Source organism: Patella vulgata, chromosome 6 (assembly GCF_932274485.2).
Source record: "Patella vulgata chromosome 6, xgPatVulg1.2, whole genome shotgun sequence".
Taxonomy (NCBI): Eukaryota; Metazoa; Mollusca; class Gastropoda; family Patellidae; genus Patella; species Patella vulgata.
In genome coordinates this window covers 61,733,463-61,756,431 of record NC_065884.2, presented here as the reverse complement: position 1 = coordinate 61,756,431, position 22,969 = coordinate 61,733,463, and the positions used below count along the sequence as shown (strand labels likewise).

Sequence of the window (22,969 nt, the reverse complement as noted above, 5' to 3'; positions counted from 1 at the left end):
TCAGTTTGAAATATCACAAGTCACAGTCCATTAGTTCAATATATCACAACTCTCAGTCACAGCCCATTAGTTCAAAATATCACAATCCACACAGTCCATTAGATTCAAATATCACAATTATCATAGTAGATTAGTTTAAAATATCAATTCTCATAGTCCATTGGTTGACGATAACAATCTCTGAGTCCATTTAGTAGCCACAAAACTATCAAAATTCTCTGCATCTAAAATAGCGAAAGTTTATGGCTAAATCATCAAAAGAATGAATAGACGATTAATCCATATCGTAGTAGCTCAGTCGAGTTTGTGAGACTTCTTTTTCTTCGATTTCTACTTAAATCTGGATATGGAACACAATAAACAAATTACATTTTAGCATCGACCAGAAAGGTGGAAAGAGATTGGTGTAAACTCTGTTGGATGTGGGTGGGGGTTTCCGGCAGCATATTTTCCCGACAAATATATTTCTTTAGGTTCCGTGGAGCTGCGGGTGGCGAAGATGTCCGCCCGCGAGCGCCGGAGGCGCGAAGCGTCCGACGGGGGGTCTGGGGGGTCTCCCGCAGAAAATTTTGAAAACCAGACGGCCGTAGACGCGATTTCCAGGCATTTCGAATACTTTCTAGTAATTTGGAGTGGGTAGTAAATTTTGTCAGTTGCAGCATAAAAACTGGTAAAAAGTCATCTTTAAAATACAAGCTCTATTACTACGAAAACAAGAACAGGTCGAACGATTTACTTTTGCCACATTTTTCATTTTATTTCCAGATCTCAGATGTATAGAAGACTTGTATATACTTTATCTACTTTTAATATATTAATGACCATTTTAAAAGAGTTCAAATTTACAATCTATATATTCCGTATTACGATTTACTTTTGCCACGTTTTTCATTATATGACAGTTCACATTTTTTATCCATATCTAAGATAGATAGATCTAGAATCAAGATAGAAGACTTTTTGAACTTGTAAAATTTATATACTTTTAATATATGAATGACCAATTTATTATCAGTGGTATCTATCAATATCTATATCTCCTCCTCTGGCATCGACAGGTAGCATATGAAGTGTATGTATGGATAGGGAAGGCATAAACAGAGGGTTTATACTGCTTTTCAACTGCTCACTTCTATCACTGGGCTCGTCCGGTGCATGGAGTTGGATGCCAGTATACAGGAACACAGTACTCAAGAACTGAGAAAGGCCATGTGTACGTGCTAGTTCTATTCAGATGGCGAACGTGTTCATCATTGACTGGACTGCTTTCTTTCCGCTTCCATATTATTAAAACTATTCAAAACCCGACAGACGGCGCGACGCTTCCCGACAAACTGAGCATTCATTCCCGACAAGACCATAGCCTTCCCCGACAAGGCCATAACCCTACCCCCACCCCATTTTCAAAAACTCCTCGGCTAATGACCGATCTCACAATTCTGAGATCTTTTCAGATTTCTATTTTTTTTTCATGAAAATGGTCAGCACCATTGACCAGGAGTCCCCATTGGTAACCCTATCCACCAACTACGCTGGTGTCGAGAAAAACCAGTTAGACCCAGTGGATTCATATTAATCCTTATCCTAACACTAATCTAAAATGATGCCCCTGGGATTTTTCTGATTTACTACGAAACATCAAAATTCCCAAATTGGTTTATATTTTTTTTTTTTTTTTTTTTTTTCTAGTTCTTCTAAACATCAAAATTCTAGATTACAAGACTTACATCTACCCAAAATCCACCATTATTGTCTTTATTTGAAATGCGTAATTTTGAATGATGTTGCCCTATTGAATTTAACATGTTTTATTTTCTAGACATTATTACCGAGAAAAGAGCAGACGCTCTAATTTTATAATTGGAAACGACAGATGCGGAAGCAGGCAATTTAAGAAAGAGCAATTTGATGAAACACTACTTGGTTGCAATTGAAATATCGATATTCAATATTTCAGTTCCGTATCATACACACATTATCCTATTCTACATGGCCTACATTGGTTTTTGACTCAGTAATAAGAGTTTATTGTATCAAAACATCCATTAAGAACATCATACGATATATATACATAAATAACGATCAATAACAATATATTACATGTTTTATTGCATCAAGACGTCCATTAAGAACAGCATAGTCGTCTTATCTTGGTATGGGCGAATTGGGTTGGGGATCGGTTTGACCCTTTGACACTTGAGGGCTGCTCTTTTGGTCTTTTACATTGAATAAGATGCCTTCTCTGTCCAGACTTCGAAGGGCGCATGTATTAATTATCAATGAAATTCTGATTTTGATTCAACAGTTCAATATCAATCTCGGTTTGAAAATTCGTAAAAATCGTCTAAAGTCATCTTATTTGTGTTTAGTTCAAAGCTGGCGGTTTAATTTTGATAGTGAGTGTCCAATTTTCAAGCATTTATTTTTCCGATCACTATTCCAAAGTAACCTCAGAATATGTAGTCACCAAATCAATTGGGTTGTTTAATTTTGAATAGCGATCAGGAAAGTAAATTGGACGTTCGTTATCTAAACAGTCAACTTTAATCTGTACACAGTACATATTAGATGATTTGGGGTGATTTTCGAAGATTGTTACGAATTTTCAAACAAAGATTTAATATTGAATGAATATGAAAAAAAATTGGGCTAAATACGCAAGATTTTGGTACCCGAGTTACGGTCAGGTACATTAAGGAAGAATAACATGTACCTAATTAAATGCTTTAGATAAAATACACATAAAACTTACAGATCTAATTGGCTTTATTAAAATTATAGACCATGGCATTTTGTCGGGTTTCTCTTTATGGTTGTTTTGAAATGAAATGAAATGTTATTTTATGGCACGTCAGCTCCAACTGGGCTATATTGCGCCAAACATATGGTGATTATTTCGAGACAGGCTAAATTATATCACAGAAAAAAATATAGCCTATGTATAAATAAAAATAGTATCACAGTAAGTAGGTTGTTTTGACGGATGAATGTCATCCTTTAGTTTCAAGTATTTATTTAGGGTTTGGAAAAGGGAATTTGTCAAGATCACATTTTACACAATTAAAAGGCCGAGAGATATTGCTTTGTATCTGCGTGTTTTTCCATCACGTAATGAATGTGCAGTAACGTCGCCACCAAAATAACCCACCCGAAGGACTAAGAAAGGCTGAGTGTATTAAGATTCAATCAATGGGGGGTAAATCCAGTTTTACCCTGAAAATTACCTCCCTTCTATATTTACTTTCTATTTGTTTACATGTGATGTCACGAATATACTAAAGCGGAATAATATATTTCTGGTAAATAACAAAATTTCGTTTATACTAATTGTAATTCTGTTTTAAAATATTCGTTCTCGATCTAAAATTATTGATACTATATATGTCATGATCATTATGCACAGCAAAGTATAGTTTAGGCAATGCACTATTTTGTTTGTCGGAGTAGGTTCTAGCGCGTGGCGATGAGATGCGCATGGCTAAATATGGTGGAAATGTTAACCAACAAGCGGTTTATGGCTTGTTGTCATTTTTTATTGACAATATCCTGCTATTCTATTTTTCTGGGTAAGTCCTTTATATCTCTGGGCGGTTAAACCATCTTATATTTAAATTTACATTTAATATGAATATTTGCCGTTACATTTCAGCAATGCGCTTTGAAAGCGCGATGTTTCATGCGCGTAAATTCTCTTACCGCAAATTATGAAAACAAATGTTACGACAATCCCACGCATTTTATAATTTACTATTTTTCAGGAAATAGAATAGATGCTAAGGCTGTAAACCTGGTGTATAGCCTCCAATATCATGACAAAACACCAGTGACTGACTTACTTACGTCGCATGTTATTTCTAAAAGATTTCAAGATGGATTTTATCGTGAGAAAAGACAGCTCGGGTTGAAAGATCACGTGACACATGTCACTAGAGGGGATAGAAAGAAGGAAGAAGAAATAAAGCTAAGGAAGAAAAGAGGGCTACCCCAGGAAGAATTAACCACCACAATTCCACCGGAATATGTTGTTGTTGTGGTAAGTGCATTATGAATAATTGTTTATTCTAATAATATTAATAAGCTTTATATATTCTGGAGTACCAAACTACCATCCATAGGCTACATTTTTGTCAAATTGTAGCCTATGTATTATCTTTTTATACACTTTCCAGTGGGGAGTCTAGTAGTTTAACCTCTGTGCATGAAATCACAAGGTCTGTCATTGAGTCAAGTGGCATGGTTTTTATTCCCCATTTGAACATGACAAGTAGGGTCGCTATGCGGCCTATCCAACCTCATGGGTTTTCTCTGGGTCCTCTGGTTTCCTCCAACTGCTAAAGACCCCTACGGCTACGCGCAGGAAAATTATTGAAATAAAATTGAACCATATATGTTAGTCTTGAAATGACATAATTTATGTCGAATGGACATTAAACTCCATTTCTCTCTTTCTAAAACCTCAGCCCAGTTTCTCTATCTAAACAGTTTATTTCACCCATTTATCCATCCTAACCTATAATACAGACTCATTTCAACCTCACCAACCTCGGTATAAGCTTTTACACATATTAGTAGCCTAAAATCAGGTTGATCTACTTAAACTTTAACAGATATAACAAGTTAAAAATAGCTGGTCCATATGCGGAACTCTTCAATCTCAACCATTCTCCTCTTCAATCTCACCATTCTCCTCTTCAATCTCACCATTCTACTCTACAATCTCACCATTCTCCTCTTCAATCCCACCATTCTACTCTACAATCTCACCAGATATAACAAGTTAAAAATAGCTGGTCCATATGCGGAACTCTTCAATCTCAACCATTCTCCTCTTCAATCTCACCATTCTCCTCTTCAATCTCACCATTCTACTCTACAATCTCACCATTCTCCTCTTCAATCCCACCATTCTACTCTACAATCTCACCATTCTCCTCTTCAATCTCACCATTCTACTCTACAATCTCGCCATTCTCCTCTTCAATCTCACCATTCTACTCTACAATCTCACCATTCTACTCTTTAATCTCACCATTCTACTCTACAATCTCACCATTCTACTCTTCAATCTCACCATTCTACTCTACTCATCCAGATTTTCCGGCGTGGTTCTCCCTTGTCAGTGATGCAGGACGGAGGGGCTGACAAGGAAAGCTGTCTAGTCGTTCGGATGGGACGAAAAACCGAGGTCCCGTGTACACATTGGCGTGCACGTAAAAGATCCCTTGGCAGTTGGAATTCGATATAAGAGTAGGCCGTAGTGCCGCTGTCCAGGCAAAATTTCCCTCAAAGCACACTGTATGGCGTATGCCCGTCTTCATTAGCCCAGGTTAGGAGCAGAACAGTAGGACGTTAAACTCCATTTTATTTCATTTCATTTCCATTTCTCTCTCACACATGTTTGCCGAGAAAGTTCATCATGATTTTCTGGCATGCTTACCCCTTGTCAGTAGTGCAAGATAAAAGGCCTGGCAAGGGACATCATATAATCGTTTCGTTTCACCCAGATGAAAAACATGGTCCCATGTACACATTGGCATGCATGTAAAAGAATCCCGACAGTTGGACAGAGATAAGAGTGAACTGTAGCATTGCTGACTGGGTAAAATTTCCCTCATACATGTAGCACACTGTCTGCCGTAGGACCAATTGACCATCTTCATAAGCCTAGTCGGATATTAAACCCCATTTATTTAATTTTAATTATGAGACAAATTTGGCAATCCATGTTAAGCAGTCAGTTGGAGTAAGCTTACATTTTAGGCTGGAATGGCAGGATATCCGACTTTGCCCATGGCCCAAATTTGTCCAGGGAACTAATTTGAAGGCCTAAAACCTTTAAGGGGTCATGAAGTTACTTTGATACATGGGGATGGAGTGATCCGTCCGGGGCCCAAATTCGATGGCCTAAAACATCCACAGGGTTAGCTGGTTTATTTGATACCACATACATGTATGTGGCGGCGGCGATGAAGCGTGATGGGTGAGCCTACACACATACATGTACATACACACTTTTGATTTTATATCTAGAAGATTAAGAAGTGAAAAATTAGATAATGTCCAAATAATGCAAATGTCTATCAGCTGTTTTCAGTTAAATGTAATTTTGAGAATTTGATTATTTATAAGCTTACCAAAATGTCTAAATCTATACTGGTATATTTATTTACCTGTATTTTTTAGTACTAAAGTCAGGTTTCAGTGGCATTTACTAATGGAGCTGGAATATACAGGTCACATTCTATGGACTACAAATAATACTGCTTATTTACTGAGCGACGTTTCTACTAGATTTCTCTAGTCATTATTGCTTGAGAAGCCTAGTTGATACGTCGCTCAGTAATATAGACATGCTGTACTCTAAGCATACTTGATTATGATACTTCGTTTATGTTACCGGTACATAAATAAAAAATGGTAACCATGCCATCAAGTAGAGTTAATTTAATTATGCTCAACAAGTAAACTCTACAGAGAAGAAGATCAACTTGTGTGACTGTTGTTCAATGATTCCCTTGTGTGTCATTTTTTTCTCATAGATTGTCTGTCGTGAAACTCTTCAAAATGTAGTTGTAAAAACAATCAATATCAGAATGCAGGAATGCTGTCAGTACCAATAGATGTTATGTCATGAATATATGTACCCGTACATACTATGTAATTGTCAACTTTCATTCAGTTGTATACATGTACATGTACACATGTAGGACAACGATAAGTCTTCTACTAATACATGTAGCTTTTCCATCAGAACTGATTATAATTAGTTACATGTATAAGCTCATAATTGATCTTTGGCAGGGGGCCACATTGGCTAAGCGGGTAAGACACTGGCTCGTTAGCCTGGAGGTTGAGTATTCAATCCCTGCATTGGCCGAGAAAGTTCATCCAGATTTTCGGGCATTGACGCAGGACAGAGGGCCTGACAAGGACAGCTGTCTGGTTGTTCGGATGGAAAGAAAACCGAGGTCCCATGTACAGATTAGCGTGTACGTAAAAGATCCTTCAATGGCAGTTGGAATTCAATATAAGAGTAGCCCGTAGCGTCGCTGTCCGGGCAAAATTTCCCTCATAGCACACTGTATGGCTTAAGCAGAACAGTAGGACGTTAAACCCCATTTCATTTCATTTGTCACCCCCACACCATACTTCAGCGGTGGTGGTTGGAAACCCAAAAGATCTAATGCATGTGCTTTATATCGTAAGGTTAGTCATTGGGTCAGGTGGTGTGGTTTCAACCCCAAACATATATGTGACAGAAGTAGTGTCTCCTAACCTTGTGGGTTTTTTCAGCGTCCTTTGGTTTTCTGTTTCCTCCCTCTGCTATGCACATGCAAATTAATGAAATAAAATTGTACCATACCTTTGTTATTTAAATGCAATTGATAAAAATTCATCAAAATAATAAACTAAAGGGAATTTTGTAAGATATTGGTAATTTTAAACATTTATTTCATTGCCCTATCTTACACTAGAAAGAAACCTCATAATCTCTAAGAGCAAAAAGTTCAGATTTTCAAGATTTTGTTTTTGGAACAAGGCTTGTGATTAGGATTTCGGAAAGAATCGGTGGATAGCTTCTGAAATCTCTGACAGTAAATGTTTACTAGTAAAACAAAATGTAATGAAAACAACCATAAAATAAAAAAAACAATGACAAACAAATGTTCAAGATGAAAAAAGTCTGTTAAAGAATGTTTATTTCGGAGTTCTTTGCCCCAGAAAAACATTCAGACAGACGTACCAAGTAACAGTTTTAGCATCCATTCTCCTTGGTGCCTTTCAATAAAAAAAAAAGTGCTTTCATTCCATTGAAGGAAAAATAAATCAATGGAAGAAAAGGAATTATATCTTGAGCGGCAAGAAATTTATTTACATTCCCTAATTTGATCAATCTTATCATTAAAAAGAGTTTTTTGTGCTTGTGTGAAATTGTTGGTGTGTGGATGATTTTTTTTAAGGTATGGAAGGAGATTTGATTGATTTCTTTTTGTACTTGCTAATTCAAATACTGAATTTTATAAGAGTCTACTCCTTTTGCCAGTCCTACTGAGTTGTTGATAAGGCTTCATATGGCGACCAAAATCATCCAATTCCAGGCAAAATGTTTGATTACATGAGCTGCCAGTAAGATTAGTGTTGCACATTTCTGGACTTCTAAAAAAGTAATTATTGAAATCATATATGAATTTTAATTAATATTGTAAATGGGAAATTCAATACGTGTGCAGTCAATAAATGGTTAAAATCTCCAAATCTTTAAAAAGTTATTGTTTTGATCATGAATTTTTATCAATTGTTTGTAAATTAAAAAAAACCCTTAGAATCAGCTGTCATTATGCACAAAACTTATGTGAGTTTTTGAAAACATCAGTCAACACTGTCTTGGTTCTTTTAGAAGAGCTACATGTACAACTTAAGATCGATTAAGCCCCCCACCCCACCCCCTCATAAAAAAAATCATCCAGAAATTAAAATGTTGGTATTTCTAACACTTTGATCTCAATCCTGTTCTATTATAATCTCTTTTATTATTTCCCTTTGTCTCATTTAACCGGGAGAATTTTCGTTGATTTGCATTCTCTTTTAAATACTATAGCCAAGTTTCAATTTTTAGACATTTTGGGGGGTTGGATGGCCGAATGGTTAGCATGTGCGCGCTGTATCATATGGTTTGTCATTGAATCAACTGGCAGGGTTTCGATTCCCTGGTTTTCTCTGGGTCCTCCGGTTTCCTCCCACTACTAAAGACCCCTATGCGCAAGCTATTTATTGAAATAAAATTGAACCATGTGTTAGTCCCAAAATGACCTAGTTTGTGTCGATTGGACGTTAAACCCCATTTCGCTCTCTCTCTCTTTCTCTCTCTCTCTCTCTCTAGACATTTTGTTTTTAATCCACTTGAGCAGTGTACACATGTAAACAAATAATTTGCTTGTTTTTGTCTGAGAATTGTAAATACATGTACCTTTGCTGTATATAAACCCCATTTCATTTCATTTCATTTCCTTTGCTGTATTTGTTTTGTTAAATACCATTGTCTTGTTAGAGTCTTATTCCATGATCAGTCTCTTTTATGTACACACAAGTTGATTTGATTAAACAACTAAATGTTATTGGTATACAAGAATCTATAGGCTTATTATATCCTACCCTCCGGACAATCATACAACTTAATTATTAGTTTGCGTATCCAGTGCTCTTATAATTTAATTACCGATACCCAATAAGTCTGGGTATATCCTAAGCTATCTTGCTGTACGACCAATTATAATTATTTGATCAAATTACAACTCTTCCCCTCCAGTTACAGTAATAACATACAACTACTTTCAATTTGACCTTGTGTAGAGGTCGTTTTCTAAGCTTATTTTACACAGTTATATTACAGCTACCAATTTACCTACATGTAAGCTTAGCAGACTCTGTAATTTATTTCAGAGTTTTATTAAGAAAAAAAAAGATTACCGTACCTAAAAAGGATAGAATATGCTGTATTATCGATATTAATGATAGGTGTACTGTACATATTAATCAATGTTTCGCCTTTTGACATTCAAGTATAAAATTGTGAATTGGTCTAATTTTTGGTTTTTCGAGAAAATCTCGAAATCTTGTAGTGTATAATGCAGAAATTGGCAAGTGGAAATCAAAGTAGATTATGGAAAAAATATTTAATGAATGTATTCAGTATTCAGCATGGTGACTAAATTTGATTGAGGGTATGTGACACAGGTTCAGGTGCCCAAATTTTAATGTTTTTGTCCAAAAATCACCAGACATCGATTTATCTAAATATAACAAAAAGAGACTTTCATAGTTTTTTCAAAGGATATGAATATTTTAATAATATTAGTGATATTCTTGAATAGATTGGAATAATAGTCTTGAAGATTCTTGTTAGAATTTGACCAAAGAGTGTTCAGTGCCTTGATAGCATTTGCCCAAAAATTTGGGGGAGCACTGTGACCAACCGGACTCTGACCCATACCTCACTTGTATGCATTAAACATTGAAAAACAACTTCAAAACCATATTCAAAATTGATCTGTTTGACTGTCAACCAGTATTTATTGAAATCCACAGTTTGAGGAGGGCATTGGATGGCCAAATGGTAAGCGTGTGTGCGTTGTATTAAAAGGTCTGCCATTGAGTCAACTGGCGTGGTTTCAATTCCCTGGTTCTACGTGAAATGAAATGGGGTTTAACGTCCTACTGTTCTGCTCCTATACTGGGCTAATGAAGACGGGCATACACCATACAGTGTGCTATGAGGGAAATTTTGCCCGGACAGCGGCACTATCGCCTACTCTTATATCGAATTCCAACTGCCAAGGGATCTTTTACGTGCATTCCAATGTTTACACGGGACCTCGGTTTTTCGTCTCATCCAGGTGCATGTCCAACCTTGTGGGTTTTCTCTGGGTCCTCCAGTTCCCCCGCATTGCTAAATACCCCTACACGGAAGCAAATTAATGAAATAAAATTGAACCATATGTTAGTCTCGAATGGAGGTTAACCCTATTTGTCTCTCTCTCTCTCTCGCTTTCCACAATTTGAGCATTTTATTGAAATATGGGTTACTGCCATAAATACATGTACATACTGCTAGGTTATTAACTTGCATGCACTCACTGATTATCCAATATCCATCACACAAATAAATTGACATAATAATATTGATGATAAAAAGGCCAGTTATTGCCTATGCCTCAGGAGAATTGAGGCATCAATATCTGCTCAATGTCTAAAACTACTTCTCCCATCCAGTTCTCGTGTATCAATAGATCACATTAATATAATTATATAATTTTATAACCCTGATAATAATAAGGTGATACAATGTCACATATTGTCCCTTATTGAAACAATGAAGTTCTATGGTATTTAATGTCTATGCAGTGTGCTATGATGAGGGATATTTTTATCAGATATATGTAGCAGTGTTTGCGTCTACTCTTTATCCAGTGCCAACTGTCTTATGTTCTTTTGTGTGTATGCCAACAGGCACGCAGAACCATGGTTTTTCGTCTGATCTCAAAAATGCAGAGAAACTTTCTTAGCCAACAAAGGGATAGAACCTTCGATATCCTGGTTAATTAGCAAGTTCCATACTCACTGAGCCATGGGGGCTCCCTCTATAAATAAAGTGCCATTTGACATGCTTAAGTATAGCTGTGTTGACTTCGGAGCAGAACAGTAGGACGTTGGCAAGAAATTAAACCCCATTCCATTGACAAAATCAATAATAAAACATAAGATAATTTTAATCAGGTTGTAATTTGTAACAGTAAAATGATAAGCGATTAAGAAAGGCTATTAAGACCTGGTTATCTAGAGTATCAGTGAATAGTTTCCTTTGTTCATATTGTCTCACCTCGGTCCAAAAAAGAGAGACACATACAGTACCAGTCGCCTCCCACATTTTTGTCCAAATCTTGGCTGTCATAGAAGGATTTTACATAGGCTAAGACAAGCCTGTTCCCCAATCCCCTTAAGACAACCTGAATAAAAATTGCGTTAATAAAAAAACCCCACACTATTGATACTAACTTGTACTTAGATATATTAGTACATCATGGAATCAACAACAAACCTACGCTTGAGCACCCCAGGCCTTGTTCACTTTGTAACAGTACAATTATGTAATATTTTTACACAAAATTATCTCTTTTTGTAGACTTTAGGAGCTGGTGTCAACAATCCTAACAGAACAATAGACAGTGCTATCCAGTCTTTACGTGATTCATTCTCCAAAGTACTAAATCGTACACTGGATAAAATACGTGTAGACAGGATTAGTGTAAGTATAGGATTGTTGTATTTTGAATATTATTGATTATATTATATATTGCATGCATCACCTTATAGAGAGGTCTTCTTCAAGTACAGTGTCAATTATACATGTACATGGTAAATCAGACATTAAAGATGCATTATGTCAAAGCTAAATTTGCCTATTGCATGTCTTTCTTTTGGCCTCAAATGTTATATACCTGTAAATTATTAATTAGACATTTATTAACATGACAAGCTCCTAATCAACTCTCTAGGTCATTTAATAATTTATTTTAAAAATGGATAATCAAGAGGTTGTTTATTGTCGTAACAGTGGACTATGCATGCTATTCTTATCAAAACTTTCAAAGTTCTTAATTTCACAAAGAATGAAGTAATTTGACTGAATTTTTCAATATATTTCTTTTCCATTATCTATTTTTAAACTATGATAGCGAGAACTGCCAGCTCTATCTAAATCTTACATAATGCATCTTTAAATGATGTTCTACACTGTCATGTCAGCCATTTTGCTATGTATACAGCATGTTATAATATAAATTAAGAAACTGTAAAAAATGTATTGAAATTTCTTTCAAAAAATCTTGAGATCTGAATTATAATCTGTAAAATAATGATTAAAAATTTGTAATGTATAGAAACTTGGTATAGTTCATACACATATTGATAGTAAATTTTTGAGTTATTGATTCAAAATGGCTTATACAATTACTAAAAAATGTCTGAAAATGTTTTACTTTTGCATTCTGAAGAATTCACCTGTTCGTTTTGTTGAAGTATAATGTGATTACTATTTATATACCGTACATTATTGTTTTATAGTTAGCTGGAAATGTTGTTGGTTTGTATTTCTTGCGCCATGCTCCAATAGATGATGATATTCTACTAGCATCAGATCTCATTCCAGCAAAAGATATTCTGGTACCAGGTCTTATATCAAAACTCCAAAAGAAATTACCAGATTTAAATATTACTGCCATATCATTAGATGTAAGTTTATTAATTTATTACTTATAGTCTTGGGTCAATTAAAAAGTATTATTCAATATATACAATGTATTGGTTGATCCTATCAAAGACCATAAATATACATGTACTTCTAGTGATCAGATATTCTCTGAGCTTTGAATATTTTTCACAATTGTCCTTCTCCTCAAACATCAATGCATTCTGAACATCTGAGACACGCTACCTGCGGAGAAGTATCTCAGACACAGTCAGTAGCCATGATATCCATATCACGTGATCTACACATCACAGATCATGACATTGGCGTCAATGGGCCAAGAGGTCAACATTGTAAACAATAGGTTTATCTTCAGCATTGTGTCCATTGCACCCATAAAGACTATATAATTCGTACAGTCCCAACATGTTCTCTCTTCTTCCAATGATTTTTCACAAAAATAACATCTACAACTCATAGAATTGACTTTGTCTTCAATGACAGCGTCTGCGAGGGTTGTTCATAGAGGCCGCCATATTGCACTATTTTGTGCGTCGGTCGGGTCTATTTCAGATATACACAATCAATTCTGTTGATGTTTTTAGCGTTGGGATTGACTAATAGTTAATGTGTTTCAGTTCTAAAACAAATATTTTAAACTTTAACGCAAATTTAGAAAATAGCCAAATTCTGGCTGGGATTACTGAGCAAAATGCCCATTCACTGTATATTTGCGAAAAAAAAGCTAGCCACCAATTAATTTTCGTACGTTAGTTACGTACAACATCAATGCTATCTGCATATATTTTAATGTGATTAGTCAATCCTTTGAAATGATATAACTATTAACTTACAACAGATTATCAACTAAACAGCATACTCCATGTTTAGTGTCACTTTGAAACTTTTTATTACATCACAATTTAAAAACAATGAATTTATTTCAGCATCAAATATCATTAACCAACTATGAAACACCATTCTGGACAAAACCATTCTTCCCTTATGTTACTGCAGCTTTATGTATGGCAGTGATTACCTTGGTTACTGTTGTTGTAAGTATTTTCTATCTCTTGATTAATTAATATCCACTGGAAGTCCCACAGACTGTGTTTAACATTTCAAAGCAAATCAAATTAAAATTTGGTTCATTGGGATGTTGATCAATAAATAAGTTTTGGAAGACTTTTTGTTTGCAATCTCAAAACTGAAAGGGAAGGGGAATACAGCAAGCAAGAAATAAGCAAATTGTTAATGTATGTGAATTCAAGGAACAAAAGTTCAAATTCATGTTACCTCAATCATCAGCTGTTAATGTAAGGCCTACCTATTTCCCATCAGAACCAACTACTTGAGGTCATATACCCACAATATAATATCTGTTATTGTTATTTTCACCCCCCCCCCCCCCCAAAAAAAAAAAAAAAAACTAAACTAAAAAAGGGATTTATTTTCTAATAATTTAATTTTTTGTACTATTAAATGAAAATTTTATAATTTACTACCAGTACTTTCTTTCTACTTGGGGGGTTGGATGGCTGAATGGTTAGCGTGCGCGCGCTGTATCATAAAGTCTGTCATTGAGTCGACTGGCGTGGTTTCGAATCCCCGGTTGTACGTTGTCCAACCTCGTGGGTTTTCTCCAGGTCCTCCGGTTTCTTCCCACTGCTAAAGACCCCTACGCGCAAGCGAATTATTGAAATAAAATTAAACCATATGTTGGTCCCGAGATGACCTAGTTTGTGTTTAGTGGACGTTAAACCCCATTTCTCTCTCTCTCTTTCTTTCTACTTGAATTGAAATCTGATTCAGAAACACTCACCTTTCCACTTGAATTGAAATCTTGTTCAAAAAACCTCACCTTCTCCCTGTCTGTACAGTTAATACTTAAATATAATTTCCCAGAAAAGTATTTGTCGGGTGGTTATATCCAAAAAAGTATGTCGAATTTGGTATATATGGAAAGTATAGACACCCAATCTTACTAGAAAAATACTGGATTACCCAAAAAAACACCCATGGGGCAAGCACTGGGCAAAATTGTCAGGGTATCACTAACTGGCAACCTGACTGTTATCTGCCAGCTTATTGTGTACAAGCTTAAGAGAGGGAGCAGTTGTTATTTCTTGATCAAATGGTTAGGTGGTTTGGGAAACATTGAGGGGTGTCAACGTACAAAAGACTCTGCAAATAAACGGTGGAAAAAGAAGTTGACAACAGCTTACTTATAGCTATAGGTATCCTCGGCGAATACAAAGTTTTGAGAGGGAATTGAAGCAAATTTTTGATAGATTGGTTACAATAGGCTTTTTCTGTACATACCTTCAATTAAGCTAAAACAAAGATTACCTGAGTTGAAAACAGTCTCATTGATTATATTTTAAACATTAATGAGAAATATTCCAATAGAATGTGTCAATTTATTCAATTTTTCAAAAAGAATGCAATTGAGACTTGAAATAAAATCTCTGTGCTCTATTGGATTTGAAATTAAATGAAATATAAGAGCTGATGTGTGATTTACCACTATAGAAATCACATGTAAACTGCAATATACTAAAAGTTGAATCGGGAATATCAGTTCAAAAATGTTTAAATTCCGTTCAGTATTTACAAGGTTATGTTACATTGAAATTTCTGTGCTCTATTGGATTTGAAATTAAATGAAATATAAGAGCTGATGTGTGATTTACCGCTATGGAAATCACATGTAAACTACAATATACTAAAAGTTGAATCAGGAATATCAGTTCCAAAAATGGTTAAATTCCGTTCAGTATTTACAAGGTTATGTTACATTGAAATATCTTTGATCTATGCTGCTTGAGTGTAACAACCCACCTTCATCTTTTATTAGTACTGGAGAAACCTAATGGTCTTAGTTTAAATCTGGTTGTTTTCTTAATTAATTGTTAAATAGTCAACCTGAGTACATATTTAGCTTGCATTAAAGGCTCAATACCACTCTTGTTGTAACTGAATAATATGTTCTAATCTTTATTCTGGTCAATAAATTGTACTATTTTACAATATTCCAATTAATTGATGATACAAATTTCATCTTAACACACCTAATTTAAAAAATTGGAAAAATTCAACTAAATGATTTGAAAAGCCTGACATAAAGCTTTTCAAATGTGACTTGGATTTTAAAATATTTTTGAACCCTTTAAACAAGTAAAATAGGATTGAATGGATAATTTACACAACAGGTAGGACACTAACACATCTAGTACTTAGAATCAGGCTATTTTTTATTTCCTGGAGCTGTCAAGCCAGCAAGAGTGTTATTGTCCCTTTAAGCTGTAATAAAATGCTAATGAAGCATCTGTACTTTAAAAGGGGTTTAACGTTTTACTTTTCTACTAATGAAGACAATCGTAATCCAGCAATATTTTTGTTTATTTCCAGGTTTATGTTTGCTGCTGTATAAAAAATAAAAAGGCAAAATTTGAGGAGCCACTGTCTCATCTAGAGATTTTTTATCCCACAATAAAACCAGATGTTAAAGATCCATTAGGTATACAACCAGAAGGTTGTCCAGTTTATTTACCCAAAGGTTCCATTACACCACAGCCAACTCAACCTGTACTTGTTAAAAAAAAACTTTTAGAAAGGTGAGTAATCGTCAATATACTCAAGCTGGACTGAAGGCGTCAGTCACTGACCGGTGGGGTTGGATGGCTGAAAGGTTAGCGTGTACGCTGTGTATCATAAGGTCTGTCAGCAGGCATGGTTTTGATTCACCTGTTGTATGTGACAAGGAGTAGGGTTGCCTGTCCAATCTCGTGGGTTTTCTCTGGGTCCTCCAGTTTCCTCCCACTGCTAAGGACCCCTACTTGCGAGCGAATTATTGACATAAAAATGAACCATATGTTAGTCACGAAATGACCCCTCTCTCTCTTTCTCTCTCTCTCTCTCTCTCTCTCTCTCTCTCTCTCTCTCTCTCTCTCTCACAGACTTTGTCAGACACAAATTATCAGCTTATTTTTTAAAATTTGCAGCTGACAGGTGCTTTGTGTCCAGGCTTATATACATTTTTTGATAATTTCTAATTCACAATGTCTGTGTGACAGGCGCCTTTTGTCCAGGCTAGATCATAAGGTTTGTCATTAAGTCAAGTGGTGCAGTTTTGATCCATGTGTGTACATGACAAGGAGTAGGTCACATGTCTAAAGTTGTGGATCTCTGGTTTCCTACTCGCAAGCAAATTATTAGAATAAAATTACCATATGTTAGTCTCAAAATTTTGTGTTCTTCAGTGATATAAGGTAGCACATTGAGGGAGGCTAAACCAGTCTTCTAGAATCTTAAACTGTATCTGAAATAGACATATTCTTCAAACAAAAACAAAACTGTATAAACATAAAATTTGTTTTTGTTTGGGTTTTTTTTTGCGTCAGAGTTAAAACATGTAGAGCTGAGCTTTAATAAATACATGTATTCATATTGCTCAGCCTACAATGTATCTCAGGATTCAAACGCATGGAAGTGAGCCACTAAATTTTACAAGGAACATGATGTCTGAATGGCAGGAGATAGCACGAATTGTTTTCTTAATTTGAAAACTAGTTTTAGAATTTAATGTTATAGAAAACAAGCGGTTGCCTTGTAAGATACGCCCACATTTAGCAAGAGATGATCAAGCAAAGTAATAGCGAATTTTCGTACAGTCAGGGGCTATAATCCAGGAAGCTAAGATCAAATCTGTGCTAATATTCAAAGGAGCGAAGATATTTGAGATATAAACATATATTTTAAGTTTCATCAAAATCAGATAAAAATTGTGACCTCAGTATAGGGCCCACAATCTTGGTATTACATACTTTTACACTATTTGTGTGTAGGGAGTGGCCATTTTTGTCCGATTTGCACGACCATGAAGTTATGGTCTGATACATGCCAATATTTTACTGGCACAAAGATCTTATATTATAAACTGATAGATGTGTTTTATTTGATTCTGTATACAAACTAATAGATGTGTTTTGTTTCATCCTCTAATTTAAACTAAAAGATATGTTTTTGTATCCCATATTATGAACTAATAGATGTGTTTTGTTTGATCAGTAGGAGAGGATCAAATGCATCATTAACAATAGATTTAAATCCTTCACCAGAATTAACTAGATGGGATGGAACACCACCTAAAGAAAGGTAAACATTATATACCGTTTTATTTTATTGGTTTTGTCGAAAAATATATCAACACAATATTGCACAGTACACATTTGTATGGAATACTATTATTGTTTAACTAGGATTCAGGGGGGTTGGGTGGCCGAATGGTTAGCATGCGCTCTCTGTATCATAAGGCCTGTCATTGAGTCAACTGGCATGGTTTCGAATCCCTGGTTGTACGTGACAAGGAGTAGGGTCACCTGTCCAGCCTCGTGGGTTTTCTCCCGGTCCTCCGGTTTCCTCCCACTGCTAAAGACCCCTACGCACAAGCAAATTATTGAAATAAAATTAATACCATATGTTAGTCCCGAAATGACCTAGTTTGTGTCGAGTGGACGTTAAACCCCATTTCTCTCTCTCTCTCTTTTAACTAGGATTAACTAGTATTATCAATACATTTATTAACTAGGATTCACTAAGTATTTTGCAATACATTAGGGTTCACTAGAATTTACCATACAGCGATACACTAATAAAATATACAACTTAGTTAATGATAGCCCACCAGATACTACTCCATTACAAGATACCATTGAAATAATATGCATATTATTTTGTTGAACATAGATTTAAACACAGCACATTGTGAATCTGAAAAAATCTTACATCATAATAATAAATCTAGAGGGATTATAAAGGCTCAGATTGTTTCGAGATCCGAGTATGTCAATATAAGAAAAGATGGGAGAACCTGCATTGAAACAATGTGACACAGCCTCAGGGCTGAATTAAAGGAGGGTATGACCAGGCTGCAACCAGGGGCCCCCAGATTATCTCTATGAAAATTTGGTACCATAAATAAATGTCATAATTTACGGTAGGGGTTAACAAGAGGGCCATAAAATTTCCTAATTGCATCTGTTTGCATGCGATGGACAATGACCAGTATGTGCCCTGTTTTCACTGTTGATGCTGCAAGGACCCCAGGGACATTTTCAGCCAGGAGCTCCTTGTTAGTTTAATCCAGCCCTGATATTACCAAGTGTTACTAACTGACACACTAAACACTATTTATGGATAACAATTACTGGTATATTAACATGCAATGTTTCGACAATGATAAACTCGTCTTTATCAAGCAAATGATAACGTTGGTGCTTCAACGTCTGCTTCCACAGAAGTGATATCGCATGTATTTATATACAGTAAAAAGAAGCCATAAATATAGACATTATATATAACAAGCACTGATCAAAGCGCTGATGACATACCTTAAGTCGTAACAGTAAACCGAAGCCATAATTAATTACATACATGTATCTAAAGAACTAGAAGTAAGCATTAATTAATAATCCGTTTTGCTCAATGATTACTAAATGGGGCTGCATTTGTTCTAGATACTATATCTAACTTAGTTTTGTTGTATGGAATTATTAAATTGTAATGTTTTGTATTTTTATAGCAGTGGTATAGAATTTTTAATGTCAGCGGGAAACCGATTGAGTCGAAGAGATTTAAGAAATTCTTTAAATAATACCAGAGACATATATGAGGAATTTTGGGTAAGCAAGCAAGTCTTTTTAAACTCTCCTAAACAGATATCTTACTGGCATGGCAAGATAATGTTATTCTGTTTTTATACATTGCTAAGAAAATTGCTCTCCTAAAGTCCTGTTCGAACAGTCCATGTAAAAATTTAAAGCTGATTTAAATCACAACTTAGGCATTATAATGTAGTATTTATAAATATCTGCTTTAAAGTTTGTACATGATGCATTTGAACTTTATATTAAGAAAATCGGTTTAGTGATATTTTGCTTCGAGGTGAACAGCTAAGGCCCCATAAACAACTCCAATGCTGGTTGACGTATTGCAAAAGACATGGAAGATGATGATAAAATATCATGTTTCTTCATTTCAGTATTTAGATAAACTATTTCACTTGTTTTATTTAGGAAATTCCTATGAATCATACTGAAAAAGTATCAGTAGCTGGTTCGGGTATGAAGAACAGATATAAAACTATTATACCCAGTAAGTGCAATACTATTGATTCTATGTCACAATTCTCAAAATCCTTGACTTCACGTTGTGTTCAATATTTACTTCACTACAGACTTCAATGACTTCACGTTGTCTACTCACAGTCTCTTGCCCAGGGACGTCTAAATATAATAATGCACACTTGCTCTTTACCGCCCCCCCCACCCCCCCACAAATACATCATTCACTTATTTTGTTAAATATGCAAGGAATGCAATTTTAATGTCCTAATATGTAAACTATGTAAACATAATTGGAAACTGCTTACAAAACTATATCTGCTGACAGACGAGTTTACAAAACATCCTATTATTAGTGTATTTTGATAACAGATATTATTTTCGAAACAAGTCTTTGTTGTTTTTTTAGAAATGCCTATTACCGTATATATCAGCCTTCTTTTGCAGACCACCAAGTGCTTTCCCTATCTTGATTATCCATGAATATAATTACTCTCTTTCTCTTTCTCTCTCTCTTCACCGCCTTTGGCATAGTCAAAATTTGCATAGTCAGGCTTTGGAGCAAGAGCATGAATTAGTATTAAAGCAGTAGTCTGCCACCCAGTGGTCTTCTCCAATTAGATGGGGGTTATGTCCCTTGAACATTTTCACTTCCCACCAATTACCTTGCATTCTCTTTCTGTAAATAGATTTTAAATACTGTACTATAATATTATCAAGTTTATAGTAATTAATGAAAGATTTGAATTCTGATACCCAGCATAAAATCATTGCAGATATTTGTATATATTAATTTCAGATGAACATACACGAGTTATATTAGCAGATGGCGATGGTGATGGCGATCCACTTTCATCTTACATTAATGCAAACTATATACGGGTGAGTATTTATCAATTTAGAGCTTAACAAAAATAATAAAGTTAGGGTCAACCTCAAAGGCCCTTGTCATGTGTTTTATTATTTGGCCTTTAGAGTTTCACTTTTTTATATGCCCACATTTTCTGCTTAGACTAAGTAAAGATAATCAGTTTGATTGCTTGATACTTTTGAAAAAGATAAATGTGCAAATAGATTCGTGTGTCCTCTATTTAATTTGGGATTGTGGCTAGGGGCATCAACCCCACTGTTAGCTTGTTTTTCTCAATACTATTAAATCTGTTTCTTTTCCTTAATATTAATAATGCTTCGTCAGTTTTGATATCAATAGAAAATCTATATAGTTGTAGACGTGAATATGATATTTGTACATTACAGGGGTATGAAGCTGAATCTAGAGCGTATATAGCTACACAAGGTCCCATGGCTCATACTATTGTAGATTTTTGGAAGATGGTATGGTTTGAAAGATGTCCTATTATTGTTATGATCACAAAACTTAAAGAAAAAAGCAAGGTAAGGCAGTAAGAGTATAAACTATGGTTATACTAACAATAAAAGGTCCAACCATTGTGGGGGTTGTGGTAACAGTAAAATTTCAAGACTTGACACATAACATATTCCTAGATTATTGGGAATTTCTTGGCCTATCAGTCATGACTGGTGCCAAAAAAAAAAAAAAAAAAAAAATTTATTTATATGTATCATTATAAAAACTCAGATTCGGAATATTTGTCTGGATATTATTTGATTTTTAGTCTAGGATATTTCGGAATGAAAGATTAGTTACTTTTAGGTTTACAGCAGAAATTCATATCTATTGATTATATTGTCTTGCTTCTTTCTCATGTTTTTATTTTTTTTTATTTTTAGCCAAAATGTGAAAATTATTTACCAGACACAACAGCCATGTTTGGAGATATTGAGGTCACAGTTGACAGAGTTATAAATAGAAATGGTTTTGAAGTTCGTCATTTAACTTTACGTGTAAGTAAAATTATACTGATATATCATTTACTTACATAAAACGCGATATTTGCATTGTTTCGTTGAGCTGCAATGGCTCAGTGGGTATAAGGCGCTGGGTCGCTAATTAGGGTGTGAAACCTGATTTCATTTAATTTGTTATAGGTTAAATATACAATGTAATATAGCATTGACAATTCTGGATATGACTTTTTTTTCAATTAATATCTTTGTATTTTTAGTGCGGTGGTGAACATTTAACCGTCTTACACTATTGGTACCAAACATGGCCCGATCAACGACCATCAGAATCTCCAAAAATGCTGCTTCAACTTATAAAGGAAGTGGAATTACGCAGATATAAACCAGATTCTATGTTACCACGGGGACCAGTTATTGTTCATTGCAGGTAACAAAACAATAACTTTCTTCCAAAGTAAATAGTTTTGTATTTATAATTGGAGGGAAGAGCAGCAAATGCTTTTAGTTTTCTGTGCACTTGTCAATAACTTGTTAGCATTAGTTTGACTGAAGATTTTATAAAAGATGGACATTTAAAAATTCAGTTTGAAGTTGTTGGCACTCTAGCAATTAATTTCATTAGAAATTTCAGAGCTCCATTAATATGAATGACGATTATCTATAATATGCTGTGATGTACCATGCGTTTAATCAGAATGACTTTTAAAATGACCCTTGTCCTAAGTCCTAGCACCGCTGGCTATTCAGAGAAAAAGTAAATGTGGGAGTCTGCTGAGACATGTTAATGTCCAAAGACAGGTCTGTGAGGGTCTGGCAAAAGTTATTCTTGTAACACTGCCTAATGTATATTTGTTTTTGATCAGGCAGAAACATAGGACTTGAAAACTACAATTTATTGTCATAGCTTTTCTTAAATATCCTATATTTAATATAATTATAGTGCTGGTATAGGAAGAACTGGATGTTTTATATTTGTTACATATGCTATATTTAATATAATTTTAGTGCCGGTATAGGAAGAACTGGATGTTCTTATCTGTTACATATGCTATATTTAATGTAATTTTAGTGCTGGTATAGGAAGAACTGGATGTTTTATATTTGTTACATATGCTATATTTAATGTAATTTTAGTGCCGGTATAGGAAGAACTGGATGTTTTATATTTGTTACATGTCCTATATTTAATATAATTTTAGTGCTGGTATAAGAAGAACTGGATGTTCTTATCTGTTACATATGCTATATTTAATGTAATTTTAGTGCTGGTATA

At 34.9% G+C, this 22,969-nt stretch overlaps 1 protein-coding gene across 1 annotated transcript; it reads left to right on the top strand.

Moving 5' to 3' along the window:
* The first annotated feature begins 3,767 nt into the window (after positions 1 to 3,767).
* Positions 3,768 to 22,712, top strand: LOC126824431 (tyrosine-protein phosphatase non-receptor type 5). Its single transcript, XM_056101767.1, has 13 exons — positions 3,768 to 4,033; positions 11,681 to 11,803; positions 12,622 to 12,789; positions 13,693 to 13,800; positions 16,157 to 16,362; positions 17,816 to 17,902; positions 19,329 to 19,428; positions 19,822 to 19,900; positions 20,669 to 20,751; positions 21,127 to 21,264; positions 21,622 to 21,735; positions 21,957 to 22,123; positions 22,637 to 22,712. The coding sequence occupies exons 4-13, from the start codon at positions 13,771 to 13,773 to the stop codon at positions 22,710 to 22,712; spliced, it is 1,080 nt and encodes a 359-aa protein (XP_055957742.1). The 5' UTR covers positions 3,768 to 4,033; positions 11,681 to 11,803; positions 12,622 to 12,789; positions 13,693 to 13,770.
* Positions 22,713 to 22,969: the final 257 nt, after the last annotated feature.